This window comes from Microtus oregoni, unplaced genomic scaffold, assembly GCF_018167655.1.
Source record: "Microtus oregoni isolate MIOR12 unplaced genomic scaffold, Mior012 000014F_ref0000157, whole genome shotgun sequence".
Lineage (NCBI taxonomy): Eukaryota > Metazoa > Chordata > Mammalia > Rodentia > Cricetidae > Microtus > Microtus oregoni.
This window is the reverse complement of record NW_024543073.1, coordinates 46,688,890-46,714,554: the sequence shown is the minus strand read 5'-3', so window position 1 is coordinate 46,714,554 and position 25,665 is coordinate 46,688,890. Positions and strand designations below refer to the sequence as shown.

At 44.1% G+C, this 25,665-nt stretch overlaps 1 protein-coding gene across 1 annotated transcript in view; it reads left to right on the top strand.

Moving 5' to 3' along the window:
* Positions 1-1,375: 1,375 nt before the first annotated feature.
* Positions 1,376-25,665, top strand: part of LOC121455577 (hedgehog interacting protein) — an 87,600-nt gene continuing 63,310 nt past the window's right edge. Inside the window, exons 1-4 of the mRNA XM_041663176.1 lie at positions 1,376-2,132; positions 7,688-7,880; positions 15,564-15,720; positions 16,464-16,665. Of these exons, the coding sequence (XP_041519110.1) occupies positions 1,854-2,132; positions 7,688-7,880; positions 15,564-15,720; positions 16,464-16,665 (831 nt within the window). The 5' untranslated portion in view covers positions 1,376-1,853. The remainder of the gene's footprint in view (positions 2,133-7,687; positions 7,881-15,563; positions 15,721-16,463; positions 16,666-25,665) is intronic.

Below are 25,665 nucleotides of genomic sequence, written 5' to 3'. Positions count from 1 at the left end.
TTGCTTAGAAACTCTAACTTCACATATAAATTGTAATTAAGAATTCGGGGGTTGAAAGGAGCAAGGCTCACCTAGCCACTGATACCACTTCCTAAGGAGTCAGTTACCAGCCTCAACCACCACCAACTTTCACGGGAGCTGGCGAAATATGTGTCCAAATATGGTGAACATTCCCCTATTGCCAAAATGGGAAAAACAGCCTTATCTCCTCATCAAAAGTCATCCACCAGGAAATCAGCTTCCCTGTTTAGTAACCAAATAGACAAAAAGCACATTTCGTGTGTGGCTCCTGGGAGGCTTATCCCAGTGACAACTTGCGAGCCTCCAGTAAACATGAAATCACAGCTCTTGCTAATGTCAACATCACTCTAGGCAGAACTTGTCCTCTTAGGGGAAAGGTGATTTTATTCGTACACGGAGCTATGTAGGTTTGTGCTTCTGCACTTTGCTTCAAAGACTAAACTCTTCCTCCTCTGTATTTACACACCAGAAAGTTTGTGCACGTGTGTGTGTGTGTGTGTGTGTGTGTGTGTGTATACGCACGCATGTACTTTATAAATGCACACGAAGCTACAGGTGTCTCCCAGGCGACTTAGTCTGGGGTTACAGGTGGCCCCTCAAGGTTGTCCTACCTAAGTCCGCTTGGAGAAGGACTCAGTTGTAGCTTGCTCTGGGATACCGAACCCTACTAGTATAGTAGCTCCAGGAACTTCAATAAGGACCCGTGGGTCCTCAACCTATACAAAAACCTACAACATCTGGGTTCCTCTCTTGTTTCCAAATCTCAGGGATCATTGGGGACCAGCTGCGACTGTCATGCCTGCAGCAGAAGGAAAGGCGCCGACAAGCTCCCAGCAACCGTCTCCAGCCCACGGAGTCCATCTCTTCCTGGGCTAGGTAACCAAATCCAGGCTAGCGTGGGCGAAGCCGGGGAAAGATCCCTCCCTTCTCACCTTGCGTGGTCACTTCTTACTCACAGGGTCCGGGAGCCTCAGCCCGGTAGCCCTGAGCGGCAGCGACGCCCCCAGGCACTTTCGGCCCAGGCTGGGCAGCGCGACTGGGCCACCCCCACCCCGGCACGGTGGCGCTCTGGGTTCCGAAGCCCGGAGGCTGGCTCTGAGGGCTCCCCGCCCCCCTCGCCCGTCCCCTGTCCTGCCTCCTGCCCCCCCCTCCGGTCCCCGCCCCGTCGCAGCCCGAGGCCACCCTGGGTCCCAGCAAGCGCTAGCTCCCGGGCCGGCTGCCCCCTCCTCTCTCCCCCACCCCGCGCGGGGGCGCGCTAGCGGTGGTGACGTCAAGGGGCGCGCGGTGGCAGCACCTCCCCGCGCGCTAGTTAAAAAGAAGAAGAAAAGAGGGAGCGAAACATGAGAGGCTGTGTGAGAAGCAGCAGCCGCCGACAGAGGAGACCTCAGCATCCTCGGGAGCCCAGCGCTGGCCCTGCCTCCGCCCGGCCCGCCGCCGCCGCCGCCCTTTCGGTTCCTGCTACTGTCTCACCTAAACAACTCCCATTGAGCGGACAAGCGAAGTTCCATGACTGTCTTCTTCTCTCCTTCCTCCTCCTCTTCCAACTCCTTCTCCTCCCACTTCCCAGCCGCTGCGGAAAGCCCCTAACCCAACTGACGCTGGCAAGGCTGTGGACAGTGTCATCTGCACTTTATCTCGCTGCTCAGGCTGCCCTAGGGCAAAGTTGCAGCGCTCTGCATCTTTCTCCCCCGCCACCTCCCTCGGCCTCTGGAGCGTCCCGCCGCCCCGCAGCACTCCCCTGGAGCTGCGCCCTAGTGCCCTTGCTGGGCAGTGGCCTTCCCCCCTCGCCTCCCCATCCTCCCGCGTCCTGCCACTGCTGCTCCGGGTAGACGATGCTGAAGATGCTCTCGTTTAAGCTGCTACTGCTGGCCGTGGCTCTGGGCTTTTTTGAAGGAGATGCCAAGTTTGGGGAAAGGAGCGAAGGGAGTGGAGCGAGGAGGAGAAGGTGCCTGAATGGGAACCCCCCGAAGCGCCTGAAAAGGAGAGACAGGCGGATGATGACCCAGCTGGAGCTGCTGAGTGGAGGAGAGATCCTGTGTGGTGGCTTCTACCCCAGAGTATCCTGCTGCCTGCAGAGTGACAGTACTGCATTGGGACGTCTGGAGAACAAGGTAGGCGCTCGCAGAGGTGGCTCGCTGAGATGCTGGTAGCTGCAAGCGCAAGAGGCTAAACTCATTTCGATAGCTCTTATAACTTTTCTAAGATGGTTAGGTGTTCTCGGTGTGTGTTCCTGGGAGGTGTGCAGATAACTCTCCCTCCCCTGGAGTCTGTTGTGGGGATGTTGGTCAAACTTGCCTATCTCAAGAGAGACGTTTCTGAGGTAGCCGCGTCCTGGACTGGGTAAATATTTTTTTTTAAAAAAATCGGGATTAACAGTATAGTTTGGATCAAATCGAGCTCTTGGTGAGGTGGAACTGTAAATTAGGGTAGCTGTGGTTTCCGGTTTATTTTTCTGGGGTAGAAAAGATTTGTTCTGTTTTCTCCACGTGCTAGAGCGGCTTGGATTCTAAAGGTTATCGAGGTACTGTTGGTTTATGATCCCAAGCCCAGGCTGCTGAAGAGTCTAGCTTGAATGACAATGGTTAAACCAGCGGAAGGGAACTCCTGGTGCGTTAAGAACTCGGAGATTTTGCTGGAGCCTTCTGCTCAGTGGTTTCTCCATCTTGTAGCATTAGAAATCCAGGTTTTCGCCGGTACAGCGTTGTCTAGAAGGATCTTGTCTAGAAACTTATTTTTATGAGTGATGACATATGCACTTCCCGTGAGTTGATTAGTTTAGCCAAGAAGTGTCTGCCCAGTGCGAAATGTCGTTGGTCTTGATTCTGCATAAGATTTTTTTTTTACAGGGAATGGCTGTGTGCCCTCTGTGGGATCCTGTCATTAGCAATCACTTCACGGGGGATAGACAATCAGGTGTCTCTGCTCCCCCTGTCTTTGCCCATTTTAACTTTAATTAAGAATTCCTCTGTTACAACCCTGCAGTTGTCAAGGTCTGAGAGACTCGGAAAACTTGTGGTCCACTCTTGCTGGCTCAGGCATTAAAAAAAAAAAATGCCCAGGCTGAATCTAATTTTTATGCTCAGTTCACGGTAGATTTCACCCTATTATCATGTAAACAGCTCCTGCGAATCAACATATGTGTCTGGGTGGTACCTCTCACTTTGTTTTGTAACAAAAAGCCATATTGCATCATTTAATTTGCTCAAGTCATGCAAATAGGGAAAAAATCAATAGGACAAAAAGGGGTCGACTTATCCTCCTCCCCACTAAACTGCTGCCCACACACAGCGTCCTGTTGCTTATGGCCAAAGACTAACAACACCACCATTGTATTTGTTAGTTGGTTCACTAATGGGTGAAACTAGAGAACATCATTCTCTTTCAGTCCTCAGCTCTGTCCAAATGTTCATGCCTTTTGAGGGAGCGTTTGTCTAACTCGCTCTATTCCCAGATGAGTGGGAGCTGTCTTGCTGCAGGTTTCAGCTGCAGCCCGCTCTTTATTCTTACCATATGCAGCGGTGGCCTGAGATGCGGGGAAGAGACACGCCAGCATTTTATCCGCAACAATGTCATTAAGCCCCAGCCTCCCAATTGAATGAAGCTACAGAAACAGCTCAGTCAGAGCATCTTAAAGACTTCACCAGGAGTCCCCACCCCCACCCCCAAGGGGAAGCTCGGAGAAAGGTGTAGAAATATTTACTCACCATGGAGTGTTCCTGTGTGTAGTGTATGCTGTGATTATAACGAGGATCCCGAGACTACTGACCTCTTCCAGAAACGTGGAATGCAAACTTTGCTCTTACTATAGTGGAGAGAAGGGACAAAGGGGCAGACAGGAGAGTTAATAATCCTTCAGAGAAGCTACAATTTTAAAAAAAACAATTCTTTAGGAAAGGTCTGCTATGTTAGCTGTGCATATACTTGTCTAAGCTTTTCCAGTCTCCTGCAAATTACAGTTCCTTTGGAAAATGTGTCTGTATCAGGTTGGATTCTGTAAGCTCTGCCCCTCTATTGCGAGTGACTCACGAGCAAACAGTACCCCAGGTACCCAAGGCAAGAGACTCACTACACTCATGCCCATGGGTTCTTGACCTGTGTTCTCAAACTTTCACAGTTTAAATACAAGTGTTTCCCTTTACCCCATAAGTCTTCCTAGATTATAACATCTGTTAGGGTTCATTTCATAAATGTGTGTGCAAGAGGGATGATGGCACACACCAGCTGAGTCATTTGTTGCTGTTTGTTGTTGTTGTTGTTTACAAAAAAATCCAGAAAAGATATTTGCATTTCTGCAACTTTTCAGGAAAAGTACTACAGTAGCTTTTCATCAGAGAAGAAATTTCAAAGACAAATTGTAAGAAAAAGGTGAGAAGACTGAGCATGCTCAGCTAAGCAGTTAAATCCAGTTGGTAGGCTAACAGACTTTCTTTGGTGAGCTAAAATTAAGTTCAATTCCTTAGGCGCCATACTAGGCTCTTATGTTTGAGTTTCCTGTAGGTTTTAATAATGTTAAGAAATGTAATGAGATTATTAACTATGATGAGACATGAGTGATGCCAACATTTAGTAGGTTATGTTGTCTTAGAAATTTTGCTGCAGATTCTAAATATAGCATGCTAAAAGTATCTATTTCTCATTAGCCAAGCTGAGTCTACAGCCCACCAAAATACCCCATTTCTAAAACTTAACTTGCAGAGTCTCTCTCTCTCTCCCTCTCCCTCTCCCTCTCCCTCTCCCTCTCCCTCCTCTCTCTCTCTCTCTCTCTCTCTCTCTCTCTCTCTCTCTCTCTCTCTCTCCCCCCCCCCCTGCCTTGGTGGTTTCACAGCCAAAGCTGTCAAGGAATGGGTGAAGAGTAACTGTTTTCAAGAGTGCCTTTTACAATCATTTGTTTGCTCAGGCTCTCGCCAGGACAAAGGCTATTGTTGAACACATCCAACTAAACAAATAACTCATCCTGGGGTCCCTTTAACAGCTGCCTTCATACAATGATCTATTTACATATTGGCCTAAAATTGAAACTGAACTCTTTAATGACATAATCCAGCACTAGAGTCCAGAGGCGCGTGTGTTCTGCCCTACAGCTGAACAGTCTTGGAGGCATGGGATGTTTTAGAGATAGCTTTTCTGTGGACCAAGTGATCTTAAGGCAGCATCTGAATATACTGCCTTGTATTTTCTACTTTTATCCCTTCATGAAACCCATGTGGGTGCCTCTTTACCCTCTTTGTTTGCGCTGATTTCTCTGTTGATGCGCTGTAGCTGTGGGCTTTCTTCTGTCCCAGCACTTACCTTTCTTCCACAGATTTTACTTTCTCGTGGCTGAAGATTAAAGGACAAGCTGCCAAACATTACAGACGAGTCCTAGCCACAGCTTCGGTCCTTCCTGGGCTGGCTGTAATCATGTTTGCAAGTTTTACACGATTTCCAAAGTATATTTAGCTAAACCACTAGAACTTGATGACTTTGTATTTGGCTTTTAAAAATTGAAACAGGAAATTAACTTAAATTTCTTCTTAAGATTCATGGCAATGTGAGGTATTAAGTTAAGAACCTGTGTGCTTGGCATACACGTGTGGGAGGGGAGAAAGAAAGAAAAGACAGGGGTACCACCCCCCCAACCCACCCAACACACACACCAGAACTCATCTGCCTAAACCAACGCTGTTGCTTGGGCTGAGTCAGTTTAATTGACTTGAGCAAGACTATTGGTTCATTGAAACCAAAGCCAGAATGATGGCTCTATCTATCTTCAAATAGGTGTTTATATTGCAGACCTCACACAGAGTAAAATGTTACCATCCTGCTGGGCCGGAACAGCGGCAAACCTTAACAAGAATACTATTCTACTTGATTTCAGATAATTTATTGAATCCTATTTGTGAAACTTTTGATGAGGAATCTTGTGGGCAGGACACATTCCAAAATTTGTAAAAGACAGAATTCTTTAGGCACTAAGAGCAAGCTCTTCCCGAAGAACAGCTGGGAGAGAACATGGGACCATTCTGTGTCAACTATTTAAAAAAAAGAAAGAAAGAAAAACAAAAAACTTGAAGCACGAATAGTCTCCACAAAAGCAAAGGTAATTGCAGCCTAGTTTTCAGGCAGCAGGAGTTGGCTTCGGGTCCCCGCAGTTGTTTAGGTCTTGGAGGACTGCTGTATGTGAAATAAACAGAGCCAAGCGGAGCACTATTCATATTGAATAGATCTGGTGAGGATTCCAGGCTGGACAATAAAAGACATTGAAAACATTCTTGGAATGCAAACCCTAAGTATCTGGTGGATGTTTTCTTTTACAAAACTTGGACCATTTAAGCAATTGTCACTTAAACACACTGATAAAAATTAAAATGTAAATGCAACCATGATTAATAACTTTTGAATACTCTAAGTAGTTATAATACACATCTTTTTTTTCTGAACTTGAGCAGCCTCTTTAGACTGTTGAATACCTCCATGCAATTTGTTTTTAGGTTACCTTGTCCTTTTGATCTAGGGCTTTTATGACCCTGTGATATCATAATCCAGAAAAACAGAGGCTAGATTCTTTACTCAAATCAGCTCGACTTATAAAAGAAATACTTGTTTTATAGAACTAAACAATTTTCTAAAATTTCAAACTTTTAATTTTAATACATTGTTTCAGAGAAATATTCAAGCAGATGCCTAGCTGAAACAGTATAAAATTCATTTATGGCATTTTATAGTGTGGTTGGGAGAGAGATCAGTGATTGATTTAGATAGCATTAATTTTATTTCCCAGATATTAGGCTGATATTGTCCTCTATATTTATTGAAGGGTTCCTCAAGTCAGCTTTCTAAGTGAATACTGATGCTAAGATCTAGTCTACCTACAACTTATTAACTTGAAGGAATCATCAATCCTCCAGAATTAATCTTACTGAAATAAAGGACATATCATTGTAAGAATAGTAATAAAAGTCTTCTTTTTCATGAAAATTCACTACCTACTATATAAAAGCACTTTCATTAACCCTGTGTTCCTTAGAAAATGTCTAAGGAACTAGCTAGAAAGTTTTTCCTGGCTAAGATATAATGAATATTAAAAATGGGTGTTAAGCCCATTTGGTTCAGTTTGGAATATTTTTATAGAACATGCAACTGTAGGAACTTGCGTGGTACCGATTGCAGATTGAGAACAAGCAGAAATTTACCAAAATGCTATTTAAGTACAGTTTGAAAGCCTGTTAGAGGCTTTAGGAATTAAATGGATTTTTTTTACCCATCGCACAAAATAAGCCATGTCTTTAAATTACACGTTGGACACAGTTGGATAACGGTGTAGAATTTTCAAGGTAAATATGTTTCAATATATGCTCTTGGGTAGAATAAATGAATCAAACATTCAACAGTCCATAAACATCTCAATTTTAACAGCACAAGGACAGAATCATACACTTGGATCTGCAAAGGCAAGAAGTGCTTCCGTGTGTTTCCTCCTGACCTTTGTCTTTCCACCCTGGCCTCAAAGATAACATGTGTTCTTTTTAAAAACTCTATATTGTGACGTAGTCATTCTTTTTTTTTTTTTTCTTCCCTGAATTAGACTTTTCTACTTACATGATCAAAGGGGTGGGGGCTAAGAAAACCCAACAAAGCTCATTTTTCTCATGACTAACAAGATGTGTTTCTGATTTGTGGCTTTCAGATCTTTTCTGCCACCAACAACACAGAATGTGGCAAATTACTGGAGGAGATCAAATGCGCTCCTTGCTCCCCACACTCTCAAAGCCTGTTTTCCTCACCCGAGAGAGACGTCCTGGATGGAGATCTAGTACTTCCGCTCCTCTGCAAAGACTATTGCAAAGAATTCTTTTATACTTGTCGGGGCCATATTCCAGGTAAAAGGAAAAATACATAAGTTCAAACATTGCCAAGCCTTATAAGATAACTCCTCTTTAAGGCTTGTTTACAGGAGTTGTAAGCTGTGCTTCACGTTCCTATTTTACTTAATAGTGGACTTTTCTAAAGTCTTATGTTTTATTACTGTGAAAGAGAGTATTACAATTTCAGATGAAAAACAGTACACTAACTTCATTCTAAGTTAATATCTTTTTTTTATAAATACTAATACAAATGGTAAGTTTTTTGCACATTGGATTATCAGTATAACTTTATACATGCTGAGTTATTATCAGTAAAACCTCCTTTTCTTTTTCTCCCTCTGAATTATACCCCAGCACCAACAGATATTTCTTGTTGGAACCTTTTTTAGCTAACAAGGCCACTGCTTCCAATACACAGCAAATATGGGATAAGAGGGTGCCCACTGGCTTTAAGATATATCGTTAGATTCTGGCTATTACAAACAATGCTGCTATGAACATAGTAGAGCATATACTTTTGTTGTATGATCGCGAGGGGTGCACCCACACAATGAGACAATGGGGATGTTCTATCGGGAACTCACCAAGGCCAACTGGCCTGGATCTGAAAAAGCCTGGGATAAAATCGGACTCGCTGAACATAGCAGACAATGAGGACTACTGAGAACTCAAGAACAATGGCAATGGGTTTTTTATCCTTCTGCACGTACTGGCTTTATGGGAGCCTAGGCAGTTTGGATGCTCACCTTACTAGACCTGGATGGAGGTGGGTGGTCCTTGGATTTCCCACAGGGCAGTGAACCCTGATTGTTCTTTGGGCTGACGAGGGAGGGGGACTTGATTGGGGGAGGGGGAGGGAAATGGGAGGCGGTGGCAGGGAAGAGACAGAAATCTTTAATAAATAAATAAACTTAAAAAAAAGATATATCGTTAGATAAACTGTGACTAAGAATGCCCCAAATAACATCGAACCAAGTTTTTTCACATCAAATGACTAATTGACACCTTAGAAACACGATAAAATGGTGTTTTCTGGACAGAGGAGAAAAACTGAGCCCCGGAAGAACTCTCCCGCTTTAGCCAAGCTGTATAAAGAGAAGGTGACAGAATGACTGTAGAAACTCTTCTGCACGAGGTGATAGAAAGATACCTGGTCACCATCACATTTCAGACTCTAATAAAGAGATAGATCCCAACATGGGCATCATCAGAAGTTTGTAACCTGGGGAAGGGAAGCTCAGTTGTAAACTACCTGCCACACCATCATAAAGACCTGAGTTCAAATCCTCAACACCCATGTGAGGGGGGAAAAAAAGACCCACATAGACATTCACTCGTTTAACCCAGGGCAGGGATCGTAGAGACAGGCCAATCCCAGGAGTTTGCTTCAGATTCAGTTTGATTCAGCACAGCTGAGAGTGACTGAGGAAGATAACCTGTGTCAGTCTCTGGCCGTTACATTTATGAGTACACACACACACATACCCTATACACCAACAGACACACACACCCATACACATACCCTACACACAAACAAACACACACACATGCCCTACATACCAACAGACACATACACATATCATATACACCAACAGACACACACACATACCACACACACCCATACACATACCATACACACCAACAAACACACACACCCCACACATGAACAAACACACACATACCCTACATACCAACAGACACACATACCATACACACCAACAGACACACACACCCATACACATACCATACACACCAACAGACACACACACACCACACACACCAACAGACACACACACCCATACACACCAACAGACACACACACCCTACACATAAACAAACACACACATGGCCTACACACCAACAGACACACACACATAGCCTACACACCAACAGACACACACACACCACACACACCAACAGACACACACACCCATACACACCAACAGACACACACACCCTACACATAAACAAACACACACATACCCTACATACCAACAGACACATACACATACCATACACACCAACAGACACAAACACCCATACACATACCATACACACCAACAGACACACACACATAGCCTACACACCAACAGACACGCACACATACCCTACACACCAACAGACACACACACATACCTACGAATGAATATACATACACATACCCTACATACCAACAAACACACACACATACCCTACCCACAGACAGACACACATACAAATACCCTACACGTGAACACACACACATGCACCCTACACTCCAACAGACACACACCCTACACACAAACAAACACACACATACACTACATACCAACAAACACACACACCCTGCACATGAACAGATACCACACATGCACCCTACACACAGACAGACAGACAGACACACACACACACACATTTATAAATTGTGTAGTTGTAATCATGGAGGAAGAACATAATTTAACAAGACAGATTATTTTAGCTAGTCCAAGTCACACACCAATCACTGCAGTGAACCATTTATAAAACTAAATAGTATTTAAGAAAGAGATAAGCTTTAAGTACAGTAGGATGTGACTCAGATAATTCTTTGAAAGTGCTGTATACATCTCAAAATTTTTTGGCCCACAAAAATATAGAAAAAAAAATAAAACTTCCTTATAAATAATAAACACTTTAGGTCTGCTTGATCCCTCTGCATACAGCATGACACGTACCTAGACGGAATGGATGTGGAAATATTATTGTTTTTATAAACTGTAGCTGTGTTTCTGACTTTTCTTAAACTAGCTGTTTTCCCCCCTTTATCACATTCCTCAATGCAAAGTGGAGCAGCTCCCAGTAGCCTCAGTGGCCCACAGAGACCAATAACAGATTGGAGAGCTTGGGGTGGGGGCTAGCGTAGACCTCTGCCTTCACAACCTTAGTTACGAGTGATCCCAGCACTTGGCCTCTTCATTTCCTTTATCACTTCGCAGCAAATACAACATGCTGTGCTCACAGACTCTTCCACGGTGGCCTTTATATATGCAAAGTTATTTAGCATCCAAAAGAACAAAACAGGTCTACAAGATCAACTGAATGAGGCCAGCAAACAGCTCAGAGCCCGAACTGCAAGCGCATCACTTCCCAGATCAGCATATGTGGTGACGAATGACAAATTTATTTTTCTACAAAGTTTGTGTATGTGTAAAACTGCTGAAGTGCATCAAGATGTCAAGTGCTCTTTGTGGCCACCCAGGCTGCCTGGAAAGATAACCACATGAAAGCTGCACTCCTGAGGTAGAAAGGGCAATCAGGATGCTGTCTAAAGACCCAGAGAGACTTTCGCAACAAACCGAAGGGACCGCCCTTCCTAGGTCACATGCTGATAATCATTTTAAATATTTGTGTCTGAAGTGAGCTGTAATAGCCCACTTTTTGGAGCATTTATGCTCATTGATTTAGTAGGCAGCTAGAGCCCTGGGAGGGAGGCCACCTTTTCCTAAACTGTAACGGGCAAAGCCGGAACCCACCCATCAACCTTGCCGGAAGCCCAGCAGTGTGTCTGTTCTTCTAGAGCACCGGGGCTTTAGAAATGGTTGCAAGAACAATTGGGTAATCATGTCACCTTAAGTCTGTTTTATGCTTTACCCTTCTCAGAAATGCAAACCTATGGGAAACAGCTACTTGGAGATTCCATTTCATAGGAAGTGTGGTCAAGGCTGCTCAGCTGTTCCTACCAGTGCTCTCTTCTCTCTACAGACCAAAACCCTGGAGAGGAGGAGCCCAGGGAATGTGTTTTGTAAAAAGAAGGAGAATTCTGAGTTGGATCATAAGAAAGCAATTTCAGAGATTCCTTTCCTTCTCCTATACTGCTCAAACCATGATACAAAATACTTCATTGCCTTGGCTTTAAGAAAACATGACATGTTAGAGCATTCCTGGAAACTGGAAGAGAGTTCATTTCTAGAAATTTAAATTCAGAAACGATCAGATTCTACTTATTAGAAAGAGATTCAAAAGTAGTCAAATTGAATATACTCTAGACTGTTAATCAAAGTGTTCTCCACTTGTGGACTTTCTGAGAAAGATAATTGCCTAAAATTTCTCCAGTGCCAAGTTGCGTACCCTTACGGGCCTTTTCCTTAGTCTGAATGAGCAGAGTAGATCCTTTTGATTCAGGAAATCTGGTATAATACACTCTGAGAAAGGCACACAGAGACACCCACCGGCATAGCTTTATACTTTGTACCTGTTTAGCATAATAATTTTTATCACTTTAAGACAGTCCTGTCCCAGCAGTAGGTTCCAGTTGTTGTGAAAGGTCTGCACCCAATTAGTTCAATTGGTTTAATCCTGTGGCTAATGAGGCCAAGGTCAAGGGTTTGAGTCCATTGAGTTTCTCCAGCCCTGATTCCATCAGATACCTAACACATGTGTCTTATTAGTCCCAGGGAGAGAAAGCTAGAGGGACGAGATGGATATATTGAAAGCCTTCCTTCCAGGGACTCGGGTTTTTCCCCTCTTTGGTATCATGATGGATGAACCTAGGGAAACTATCGCTTCTCTTGAATATATCATGAGAAATGAAGCTGGAACATACAACACACTCTGGACAGTGTTTATTTTCCGAGTCAGTATTTTTACATGGTTCTCTGTGGGACAGCAGTGCCTCTGGATTCACCATCCTGGAAAATGGCTACAGAACTGAACACTTAATTATTTAAGTGTTATTTAACCAAGGGTTTAACAAATACAGCAGTTGCAAGGATACTCTACATTTGTAGACCCGCTGGGCTAAACACACATCTTCAGTAAGAGTCTCTCCAGTGACTTCTTAGAAACTAAAGGTGTGTGTTTGGTCAAGAGTCCGTGCATCTGGATACACAAAGTTTAAGAAGATGCATTCTAGTTTAAAATTAATATAGTTGATTCAAAAATGAGTTCTCATGTCCCGCTATTTATCTGCAGCTTACAATGCTCTTAGAAGTGAAACCAGCCATGGTTCCATTAATTCCCTTCCAAGATGGTCCCAGTTTGCAGATACGCAATCGCTTTTAAAGCAAACTTGAATTTTCCTTTTGTTATTTTTGCTCAAATAGATTTGTTTTTGGCACTTTAGCTTTCAGCTGGGTGCTTTTTTGCCATTGAAGAATGAGGAGAGAGCAGTTATCTTTTGTAGTGAATTTCCAACGAGGAGTGAACTCTGTGTTCCTTTCCGTGTCTGATTGAGGCCGGTGGATCTTCAAAGGAAGGACACCTCCTCATTGCCTCTCCTGAAGAGGATCCTTGAACTGCTATGCCTCCTTTCCCATACCCTGCATCCCTGTGCACAACCCCTGAGGACACACACAGCTCCATGGAGCCCTGCGTGCACAGCCCCCTGGAGCTACACACAGTATCCGTTTTCCTGTGTGCACATGCTCCCCAGGGCACACCCAGTGCACACTGCACACCCCCTGAGGTCACACACAGTACCCTGCACGCCTGTGTGCTGTGCATGTGCTCCTGAGAGCATGCACAGAACACACTGCGCCCTTGTCTGCACATCCCCTGAGGGCACACACAGTACACACTGGACCCCTGTGTGCACACATTCCTGAGAGCATACACTCCTGAGGGCACTCACTTTTTCTGGCCTTCTTCCCCAACTTAAGATATTTCCCAACACACTAGACAGAAATTGCTCTTGAAGTCTCTGTTGGCAATTTAAGGGTCATACATTTTACCCAAAAGTGAGATCAAAATGTATCCCAAGCTTTATGGTGTGGGACTCTTATACCCTAAGGCTGGTTTGTTTTGAGGTTTGGGCTGACCCAGGTCAAGCTCCCTGGAAATGAGCTTTGAGTGTCTTGCAAACTCCATCGATAAGCCTTGCTTGGCCGAGCTCCAAATCTTGTTCTTAGAAATTCTTGCAAAACCTGAATTTGTTAAATAGTTTTCAAACTCCGACTAAGTTACCTGATACTTTTATCCCAAGACTAGTAGGCATGAAAAGTCCAATTTGTTATGTAAAAACCGAAACTTCACTAAGGTGCACATAGGAGGTGAGAGGCATCCTTCCTCCAGGCAAACAAAGGCTCTCACCTAATTTGACTCTGGGAAGCACAGATCAAGCAGGGGTTTGTGCTGCTCGCTTCTTGTTTGTTTGCAGTGATCAAGCCTGGACTTTGAGTTGCTGGACAGGTACACCAGCAGTTATTTCCCCTGCCCAGATCCGGATGGAAACATACTCAGAAAGCAGAAGTCTCCAGGATACAGAAGAGACCTTATTGACAAGTACAATAAAGCCAGTATCTTATTACCTCAAACTACAGTTTTCAATTTTTTTTCTATAGTTTTCCTCAGGTCTGAAGCTTTTAATTTTACATTCAAGGAGAGGTGTACTTTCAAAAACATCTTTGTGGGCTTGGGGAATGGCTCCGTCAGTGAAGTGCTTGCAGTACAAACCTAACAACCGAGTTCAATCCCCAAAACTCGTGGAAACAGCTGAGCATAAAGGAGTGGGCCTATGACCCTCTTGGTGGGGAGACTGAAAGAGGAGGCTCCTTGGGCCTCCCTGGCTGCTCAGTGTCATGGAACCAGTGAGCTTCACATTCAATGAGAGACTGTGTCTCAAAATCTAAGGAGGAGGAACAAAACAGATGTTGACTCTGACCTCTACACTTATAGCTGTGTTCACATACACAGGCGCATGAACACACACACATCCACACATCCATATGTTCACCTTCACATTTGCACACATGCACACACACAGCATACAGATACACCAACAATTTTAACACGAAAGAGAAGAACTATCTTTATTTTGTCACCTGATCAGTACACCATGTGATTTTGTTTTGGTTCAGGGGTGTGTCCGTTTTTCTCCTTAAAGAGATAGAAAAATCACTTAAATATATTTCATCATTGTCCCTTAGAGAAAAAAAGAAGTACAGTAAAAAGGTTCAAAGTATTTGGAATAAGAGGATTTCCCTTAGCAACAATTCCTTGCTAAAGACTGCACAGCACGTCGTTAATTTCATGTGGGGGTATTTGTTACATCCATCAGTGCATTGTGTTAAGACAGCTGGCAGACAACAGACTATCGCTTTTCTAGTTGTCATGGGTTCTCTTTCGGAAAGTATTTAGGACTGTAGGAAAATTAGACCAATTGGTGATGGGATGGGGTGAGCTCATAACTATTTCCTGTGATCAGTGAGGCGGCTTGAGGAGAGTAAGTGTAGTGAGAGTAACCACGGCTTTTACAACGTGCCGTTCATTAGCCTTTCAAGTGGTTAGCCCAGGGGCTGGAGAGAGGCTCACTGGTTAAGATCCCTCATTGGAAAGACGTTTCAGAGGTTCTAGGTTCAGTTCCCAGCACCTACATTGGCAGCACCCACCTGTCTATAAACTCCATTTCCAGGGGATTCCCTGGCTGCCTCAGGCTCCTGCACACCCATGGCACGTGTAAGCTCATGAGGGAACACACATACGCATCATACGAATGGATAAGTCAATCTTTTTAACTTACCCCGCATAAGGAGATTACACTTCACTGGAATTCTTAAATGTGTTTAAAGGAGAAAAGGGAACCCCAACCCCTCCCCAGTGCCCTTTCACAGTGTCATGCCTGGTTTTCTCCTGTGAATATTCACATACTTTCTCAAAGTCCTCTTAGGGCCAGATCCCCAAATGAGCTGGTTTGGCTAGAACACTTTATGGTTCTAATGAGTCTTTCTCCGTGTCTGTTTAAAGGTCTTCTTCAAACAACTGCTGATGAGTTTTGCTTTTACTATTCAAGAAAAGATGGCGGCTTGTGCTTTCCAGATTTCCCAAGAAAGCAAGTCAGAGGGCCAGCATCTAACTACCTGGACCAGATGGAGGAATACGAGAAGGTGGAGGAGCTCAGCAGGTCCATACACTTCAACGGCCACCCCCCCCCCTCTGTGTGTGTGTGTGTGTGTGTGTGTGTGTGTGTGTGTGTGTGTCTCAATGCTCTTTACTCCTAGAGAAAAAATGAACAAATAGATGATTTTGATGCTTACACCCAGGATCCACAGACTGCACACAACATTAACTTCCCTCTCCCTCTTAGTGCTTTGTTCCTCTAGCATCGCAGCTTAAATGCACTTAATACTCAGACTCCTAATCCTATATTATGAGCTTGGCTTCTCCTTGACTCATGGGAATTTTATGGGTACAGTGTTCGACTTGGATTTTATGATTGTTGTTAGCTTTATCGCACTATGGAAATATTCAGCACGTTTATTATTAGCAAATCAGTTTTTCTCTATATAAATGGATCTTAGAACTTTCTCCTTAAATGCCTTCTCATAAGAACTCATTATTGTGAGGAAAAGCAAATTTTAATTACAGTCACTGAAAGATGAGATAATGAGCTAATGCCATTTCAGAATAAACCGTTGGGGTTTTCACTTTTACTTTCTGAGAAAAGGATATCTTGCTATTTTCCATTGAAAAGATAATACGAATTAACCAAAATAATCCTATTATAGGATGCCTGTCTTAGCAGCCCTTTCTCATTTTCAAAACCATTGGTTCTTTGAGGAAATGAATGCATTTGGGGAAGTATATTGTGCACATCTGTTTGCACCTCCATCAGGAGAGCTGACTGGTCTTCTCTGATTTGTTTAGAAAACACAAACACAACTGCTTCTGCGTGCAGGAGGTCGTGAGTGGGCTGCGGCAGCCTGTGGGCGCCGTACACAGTGGGGATGGCTCCCATCGCCTCTTCATTCTAGAGAAGGAAGGCTATGTGAAGATCCTGACCCCAGAAGGAGAGCTTTTCAAGGAGCCTTACTTGGACATTCACAAACTTGTTCAAAGTGGAATAAAGGTTGGCTTTTTCTATTTCTTTATTTTGTTCTGATTGTGTGGGGGTTATCTTAAATGCTTTCTTCTTCACTGGAGGTTTATATTTGTAATAAAATAAAGACTATCTGAAAGAGAAAATAAGGAGGTACCTTAAGAGATCAATAATTTCAACTCAGGGACAATGACATCTTTGTTTGATCTACTGACTATTGAGAAATATAATCAGGTGGTATTTTGTCCCTATATAGTGTTTACATTGAAAATAACTTTTGCTTTTAGGTCTTAATTATTGGGCATAAAATTGCATATTACATATTCACATTTCTGAGTACAACAAAGATGTAATTTTGGAGAGTGTAGTTGATTCTTTTATCACGCCTTTTATTTGTTTGGGCCATGTAAAAATTGTTTCTTGTAATGACTTTTTTGTACAATGTTTTTTGCAGGTAAGTCAGACATTTTTGCTCTAAGCATACCCATCACTTTCTTTCCCTCTCCTAGTTTGAATTCTCCAGTCAAATCCCCTAGGTCTGTAAGGAAACTGTCCTGAAGCCCACATGATGTGACTAGCAGATGCTGGTGGCAGGCGGAGGCAGCGCAGCAGCTACAGCTGCCCAGACTGAGACACACGCACCAGCTTGGGGGTGTCAGTGACACAAAAGTCCTGAGTTCCGGAAAGAACTGCTCGTGCTTTTCACTGGAAATAGAACTCGAGGTTTACATTCTGAGACTCAGAGATATGGATTCCTTGATCTGTGTCTCATTCTCAGTGGGGAGACCACCAAAATAGGAAGGAATAATGGAAGAAAAATACACTCCCAATATCTGCTCAGTAAATACTGGGTTAAAAAACAAAACGAGCCGATGAGGATCTGGTAATGCTAAGGTCAGTGAGGTCACAGTGATGCTGGGGTCAGTGAGGACATGGTGATGCTGGAGTCAGTGAGGACCACAGTGATGCTGGAGTCAGTGAGAACACAGTGATGCTGGAGTCAGTGAGAACACGGTGATGCTGGGGTCAGTGAGGACATGGTGATGCTGGGGTCAGTGAGGACACGGTGATGCTGGGGTCAGTGAGAACACGGTGATGCTGGGGTCAGTGAGAACACGGTGATGCTGAGGTCAGTGAGGACATGGTGATGCTGGAGTCAGTGAGGACCACAGTGATGCTGGAGTCAGTGAGAACACAGTGATGCTGGAGTCAGTGAGAACACGGTGATGCTGGGGTCAGTGAGGACATGGTGATGCTGGGGTCAGTGAGAACATGGTGATGCTGGGGTCAGTGAGGACATGGTGATGCTGGGGTCAGTGAGAACACGGTGATGCTGGGGTCAGTGAGAAGACGGTGATGCTGGGGTCAGTGAGGACATGTTGATGCTGAGGTCAGTGAGAAGACAGTGATGCTGGGGTCACGGTGATGCTGGGGTTAGTGAGGACACGATGATGCTGGGGTCACAGTGATGCTGGGGTCACGGTGATGCTGGGGTCAGTGGGAACACGGTGATGCTGGGGTCACGGTGATGCTAGGGTCAGTGAGAAGATGGTTATGCTTGGGTCACGTTGATGCTGGAGTCAGTGGGAAGATGGTGATGCTGGGGTCAGTGAGGGCACAGTGATGCTGGGGTCATGGTGATGTTGGGGTCAGTGAGAACACGGTGATGCTGGGGTCAGTGAGGACACGGTGATGCTGGGGTCAGTGAGATCACGGTGATCCTGTACATGAAGGAACCATGTGGATTTGTGATGTGCTGATCATGTGAGACATACTTGGTAGAATAAGTAAACCTTAAGCTGGCATCTAGGTCAGTAAGCGCACCCTTGCTTAGCATATGTGAAGTCCTGGGTTTAATCTCCAATACCATAAAAATGAATCAAAAGAAAACAAACAAATCACCTACCCAGCAAGATGCCTTCTCAGGCAATGTCATAGAAGCCCTGAACCCCAGAGTGAGAAGAACAAACTCCTGGACATTGTCCTTTGCCTCCCTATCTGTACCAGTGCACATCCACACCCACGTCCATGCCCACAGACTAATAGTAAATGATGTATCTAATATGATATACATGTATCTCCTTTGGCCTGGGGCTATCGCTCTGTATAGAGGGCTAACATAGTATGTATGAGGTCGCTGGTTCAATCCTTAGTACTGGGGAGAGAGATGAAACCCTTCCTTTCAAGCGCTCCTGTGATCGCAGCGTTTGAAGATCATAAATTCAAGGCCGGTCTGCATTAGATGGCAAAGTCCCGTGGTTGTCCTTGTTTATCATTTGTATTATTTTTTCTCAATTTTTGTTATTTTTTAAAGTGTCTTATTATTCTGTATGTATGGGTGATTCGCCCTCATGTATGTCTGTGTACCACATGCGTATGCATGCCTGGTGTTTGTGTAAGCCACCACCTGAGTGCTTGAAATCAACCTGGATCTTTTGACAAAGTGACCATTGCTCTTAACTGCTAAGCCATCTCTCCAGCTGCCACTCTTATCACCGTTCACGCACGTGTTTGTGTGTGTGTGTTTGTGCATGTGTGTGTGTTTGTGCGTGCATGTGCGTGTGTGTGTTTGTGAGACTGTGTGTATGCGTGCGTGTGTGCGCGCGTGCATGTGTGCGTGCGAGTCTGTGTGCGTGTGTGTTTGTGCATGCCTGTATTTGTGCGTGCACGCGTGTGATGAAGGGGAGGGGAAAGGTGGAGGCTTTTGACAGGAAACAGCTTGGACACCAGGGCAGATTGTTTGAATAAACTATTGTTTGGAGTTTGATAGTTTCAACTTTCCCCCAAAGGAAACATCCCTAGATTTTACAGCAGACAATCTAAAGCAAGCATTAATGGGTTAATAGCTTGTGCTCAATCAATATTCTCTGAAATGGGTCTTGGTAGCTCTCTGAGGTGTCACTGCAGAGCAAAGACAAAGAGTGACTAGGATGCTTGCTACTCACCGCGGTGGCTTTTCCTCCCATGAGTAAACTGCGCACTTGCTCAGGAGACATGCAGCAAACATGCTAGAGCCATCCTTCGTCCTTCCGCTGATTAGAATCACCTGCAGTTTAGGTTCATACACACCTCCTTCTGTTTTTTTTTGTTGTTGTTGTTGTTTAATTATTAAAATTAAGTGATCTTTTTCTTAGAAACAATTTTTAGCTTTTATTCAAAGCAACTTTTAAATAACATTAAAACCAAATCACACACACACATTTTCCTCTACTGTATTTTGGGACTTTTCTAAGATTTGGGAACTTTTCTCAAAACCTTGCCTTTGGGGGCTGGAGTGGCAACTCAGTGTTGCCCTTCCAGAGAACACGAGTTTTGATCTCATCGGGTCAGTTGTCTCAATACCATCTGTAAGTCCAGCTTCAGGAGGATCTGACGCGCAGGTCCGGCCTCCTTGGTCACAGGGACACAGCGCACATGCACACATACACACACTTTGGAAATTTCATTAAAAACTTCCTTTTAGATGTTCTATGGAAATTAGATGGAATCTAATTCGTCTTTTAGGATGGCTCCATCATTCTAGTTTCAACACTGTAAGCAAAGTCGTGTATCACTCTGGCCGATGATTATTCTCTTTTTGATTCATTCATCAAAAAAATGTTTCCAAGTAGAATATATGCCATAAATATACATTTTCCATTTTGCTTTAAAACATACTTTCTAATATTTAAAGATATAGTACATTGCTTTCTCACACTATTTCAGTAAAACGTTGAGCTTAAAAGATCCATATGATCAAAAGTAGCTGTAAAAAGGGGCTCGGAACCCCGGAAACATTGCTGCACAAAGTAGTAAAAGTGATCATCTTATTTCTACTTCAATTTAACTGCCAGAGAACAGATGGCTGCCTTTAAAGTCGCAATTACTTTGAAGTCTTTCTATTTCAAATGACACTGCGTTCATTGGGATAGTGAATGGAAGATCCAGTGGGCTATTCTACTCTGGCAGGGAGACATTTCATATTGCAATAAAATTACCCAAGGCAGGACATCCCAGTCCAGGGGTCTGCAGTGTGTTTGTACTGAAAGTCTCCGGGAATTTTGCGGAGCGTGAAGAAATCCTGTTGACTTTGGCATCTGAGTTTCCTGAGGAGCCCCAGAACTTCTTGGGTTTTAACATAATCTTCGGACTCCATTATGGCAGCGAATGACTAGGACATGACGTAAAGGGTGGCTTCTTCAATTCCCTTAGGGTTTGTTACTAATGTTACCACAGAGAGAGCAGTCTGTCCCTGAGAGATTTGAGTGTGTTTAGTGAGGAGTGAGACCACACTGTGATAAAGCAGTTCATGCTGCATGCGCCTCTATCTTTCTCTCTGGGGCTGAAAGTGTTAAAAGGAGGTAGCTACTGGTATAATGGGGTGGACGCCACCACATTCATGAATGGATCATGAATTATACCACTACTTGTTCTTGTTAGTCTCTCAGACACTTAGGAAACAAAGATATTTCACAGATACTTCTCAGACTTCTTTGATAACAGGGATAGTTAGCAAACTTAGGTGTGAATTTTGTGTTTGTTTACAATTATTCCGCATAAAAAATGATAAAAGAAGACTTTCCACAAGTCATTTGACATGCTGTTTCTTTTCTGTTCTTTCAGTGAAGTCCTGAGTGGTGGCAGAAAGTCATTTAACTATAACACTCAGATCTCAGAATTAATAATACATTCTAACCCAGCCTCCACCAGCCCAATTAAATGAAAATTATAGAAACTTCAGTGGAGAGCTAAGCCACATGACATCAATTAATGACCCGTGGGAGTCAATCAAATTAGACATAAAGAAGAATTCCTGATTACAAGACTTTCTGAGAGTTAGTGCTAGCTACGAGAACTCTGGAATATTCTCTCTTCTAATTATCAGTTTAGAACAGATAGTGATTTCTGACCCTACAACTAGTCAATAACTGAGATGCTAGGGACCACCCTTCTCCACTTGGGTCCTGGTGTGTGTGTGTGTGTGTGTGTGTGTGTGTGTGTGTGTGTGTGTGGTGTGTGTGTGGTGTGTTTGGTGTGTGTGTGTGTGTGGTGTGGTGTGTGTGTGTGTGTGTTTGTGTGTTTGTGTGTGTGGTGTGTGTGGTGTGTGTGTGTGTGTGGTGTGTGTGGTGTGTGTGTGTGTACACTCGTACGCAGCTAGAGGGCATTGGGTATCTTCTTTGATCACTTTTCACGTTGGTTTTTTGAGACAGAGCTCTCACCCAGCACAGTGATCACTGATTGGCTAGGCTTGCTGGCCAATGAGCTCTAGGGATCCACCTGTCTCTGCTCACACAGCTCTAAGGGCACAGATGGGTGCCACTGTGCTTGTATGTAGAAGCTTTGCGGACAGCAAGAGTGAGATCAAAGCCTCCTGGGGGGCTGAATATGTCCGGTTTACATGAGGGCGATCTGTGAATACATAAAGCCCAAGCTAAGGAAGAAAGTTTTCTGTGGGAAATAATCCTGGAAGTTACAGTGAAAGAATCAGTCTGAAATGCAGTTTCTAAGCCCGTCACTCATCCTAACACAAGAGAGCTGGGGAGCAGACACAGAACTCTGCATTGTCTGACCTTGTGCACACACACCGTGTTGGTCCCATGGACAAGTACACTCTGTCTCCAAAAAGACCTTTAAATGGCCAGCCTGTGGAGTGTTTAAGCTGCTTCTCTCTAACTTGAACCAGAGCTTCTGAAGTTCAAAAGCAGCTTCCCCTGTCTGAACTCAGAGATGACAGACAACAGGTCTCAAGAATGGACTCTCCCTTGTCACACTGACCCAAGAGCTCTCAAATTTCTGACCCCAAATCACAATGATTAGAGTTGGGCTCAGGCAGAATGCTTTCCTGCATTGTTTTAATGGTTGGTCAGTTTCACAAAGGCTGAGACTCAGTTTCTCTGCCTGGTCGACACCTAGGTTCTGCGTCCGCCAGGATCACTGGGAGCAAACGGCAGAGCGCCAGTTGTCTTTCCCCTGTGTCTTTTGTTACTCACGCTGTGCGTGTGGCTCATCCTGTTTAAGAGAGGGGATGTGCTAGCCATGGTCATGTAAAACACTTGACATGGAGTTTTGAAAAGTGGTATTTTTTGTAATTTGTGTGTGTGCATGTGTGTGCATGTACACATGCATATATATGGAGGTCAAAGGACAACTTGCAAAAGTTAGTGCTTTCCTTTTGTCACGTGGGTCCTGAAGATTGAGCTCAGGTCATCAAGCTCGGCAGCAAGCGCCCCTGATTCGCTGAACCATCTCATGGGCTGACATCAAGCTTTGAAAAGAGTACTTTTAAAAAAGTGCTATTTTTAAAAGATCCACTATGTTCTTATTTTTATTTATTTTCTCCATGTTAGAATCTGATGCTTGAATAGTTGCAAAATTATTATCATTAGTGTTCATGTAGTTTGCTGTTGTCTATGTAAATCCTACTTGCAAAGGACCTGGACCCTGGAAAGTACCCTAACATCATCTCAATAGAGTAGCTTACACTTCTGGGAACCCAGAAGTCAGCCATGGCCTTGCAAATGTGCAGAAGGAAGGAGCAGTCTGCACCTGACCCCTGCAGGGACCTGGCAGGCATCACTCACCATGTGGCTGTCATGAGCAGTCAGTGGACAGAGAGGGCCACATCCTCAGCCCGTAGCTTGCAGCGTGCATCGAAGCTGAAAGACTTGTCTGTCACTGGGAGCAAGTGTCATTGGACCCCTGTCCCTCTCTGTCTACTTGGATCCTCCCTTCAAAAGATGCTTTTGGAAGTGATCCTTTGACGGGGGAGGGAGGACATAAGGCTGATAGCTGCTGATTGTCCGGGTGACTGAACCCATTGAGGTAGAGCTCTTGAGATACCCAGTCCTAGTGCCCAGCAGTCCCAGGAACATGTGGAGGACGAGAGAGGGTGTTTTGGGGCCAGCCCTGCCTGCGTCGCTCCTGCTTTGGAACTCACGCTCAGAATCCCCAGCATTTGGAGTTTGCTGAAATCCAAGTGCTCACTGTCTGCACACTGGGGGAATGTTCTAGTTTTTCAGAATTTTCATGTTTTCTGTCATTGAGTTGGAATCTTATGGCAACCCCTGAAACGTTGGTGTGTCATTGCTTGTGTGATAGGATTCAAAGCAGAAGAGAGAAAGGATCTGCTTTTGCCAGTAGCGTTGTGAACATAACTCACCTGTCTGTGCCCACGCAGCAGTGACTGGGCCATGCGTAGAAAGCATCAGTTCCCGTGTTTCAGTTCGAGGGAAAGCACACATCCCACTGAAAGAGGGCAGCAAATTATATTTGTAAAACATTACAATGGGGGCATTACTATTCTGAGAGGTTTTTGTATACTGCCTGTTATTTAAAGAGTTTGCAATTTTTTCATATGTTTTTAAGATAGGGCCTCTGTAGCCCAGGCTAGCCTCAAACTTGTACCTCTCCTGCATCTGTCTTCCAAGGTGTTGGGATTACAGATATCAGCCAACACATCTGACTTCATATTAAAAGTTTTTGACATATCAATTACTACCTATAAGTTATTAAACTGCACCAGGAAGAGAATTGCTATGGTGGCAGAAATAAACATACTTTTAATAACCATAAAAAGTGGTAGACATTGTCTTTCCCAAATACTCACTTTTAAGAACCTTCTTTTTTGATTATTTAGAAATCTGGTCCCAGACCTGATTTAATTTGTTTAAAATGGAAACAAAGTCTTTACTACCGTGGGTTTTGTTTTGTTTTTGTTTTTTAATCAAGGCAATGTCTTTACCTTATTGGGTATTGCTGGTACTTTGCATCAGAATGCTCTGAGCCCTATGAAAACAATGCTGTTTTCATTTTTAAGTGTTTAATTTAATCTCATTTGAAATCTAGTACCTAGTATTTTTCATAAAACAAAAAGACCCTTGTTCCAAATTGAGCATCTCAGATCCAAAAATCTGAAATCTGAAATGGTTCAGAATCGGAGACTTTGTGAGCTCTTACACACTAGGAAGTCTCAGACTCTGAAACTTTTCCTGCACAACATGATCTAAGATGTTGCAGTAAAATTACCTTTTATGAGGTGCTGTGGAGACAGCTCAGTGGATAAGCACTCGCTGGGAAAGCATAGGAACCTGAATTCAAATACCGGAAGCCCCGTGTAGAGCCAGACAGAGAGCAGAGACATCTCTGAGAACTTCTGTAAGGATGAAGAGGTGGCGTTCCCTGTGAGCTCAGGGATGGCTAGCCTGGCAGGCAAAGCAGGAAAATGGGGCAAGGCATGAACTACCTGTCCCGTTGAGAGGACCTTTGTAGCTAGAAGAACGTGTGCTGTGGTTTATGCCTCCCTGAGTCAGTTTCATCTGTAAATTCTGGCTCCTCATGCATCCTGTCTTAAGCTAGAGTGTCTCTTTGGTGACTGAGTAGAGAAGGTATGCTTTCTCCTATGTGTTAGATGAGGCAAGTTTTTTTTGTGAACGTCTTCCTATTTACTCAAGATTTCAAGAGTAAATCGCAAATCTGATAACTCCTAGAGTAATCAGGTAAAATGAGGAAATTCCAAGAAATATGGACTCTAGACACAGTCTCTGTCACCTTTGAAAGGCATCAGTTCCGAGCATGGGTCTGCTGTCTCTATACTGTTGACTAGAACCAGCAGAGCAGACCGCTCAGAGATGTTGGGTGTCAGCCTCCCATGGCCTATGACCTCATGAAGAAGACACGTGGTAGATGGTAGCGTGCCTTTCCCTTTTATAGATAGCCAATGCATCTGTATGTTGTGTGTGTGTGAGACCTAAGATCTACCCTTGCAGCAAACATCAAGTACACAGTGTAGCCTGACACTGTAATCCGCCAGCAAACCCTGATGTCTACACAGATACTCAGCTCTTTCCTTTTAAGCACTTTTTTTCCTAAGTCATTACACAGATTACCTCTGCTGTCCCTACAGGACCCCTGTGGGGAGCTATTAATATGCCATCTCCCAGATAAAGACACTGGGCCCCAAAAGTAAACGATGTGAGATAACACAGCTCCAGGCACCACCGCCAGATTTTAGCAGCGATTGAGCACTGTTGAGTTCCAACCATGACCCTGAGC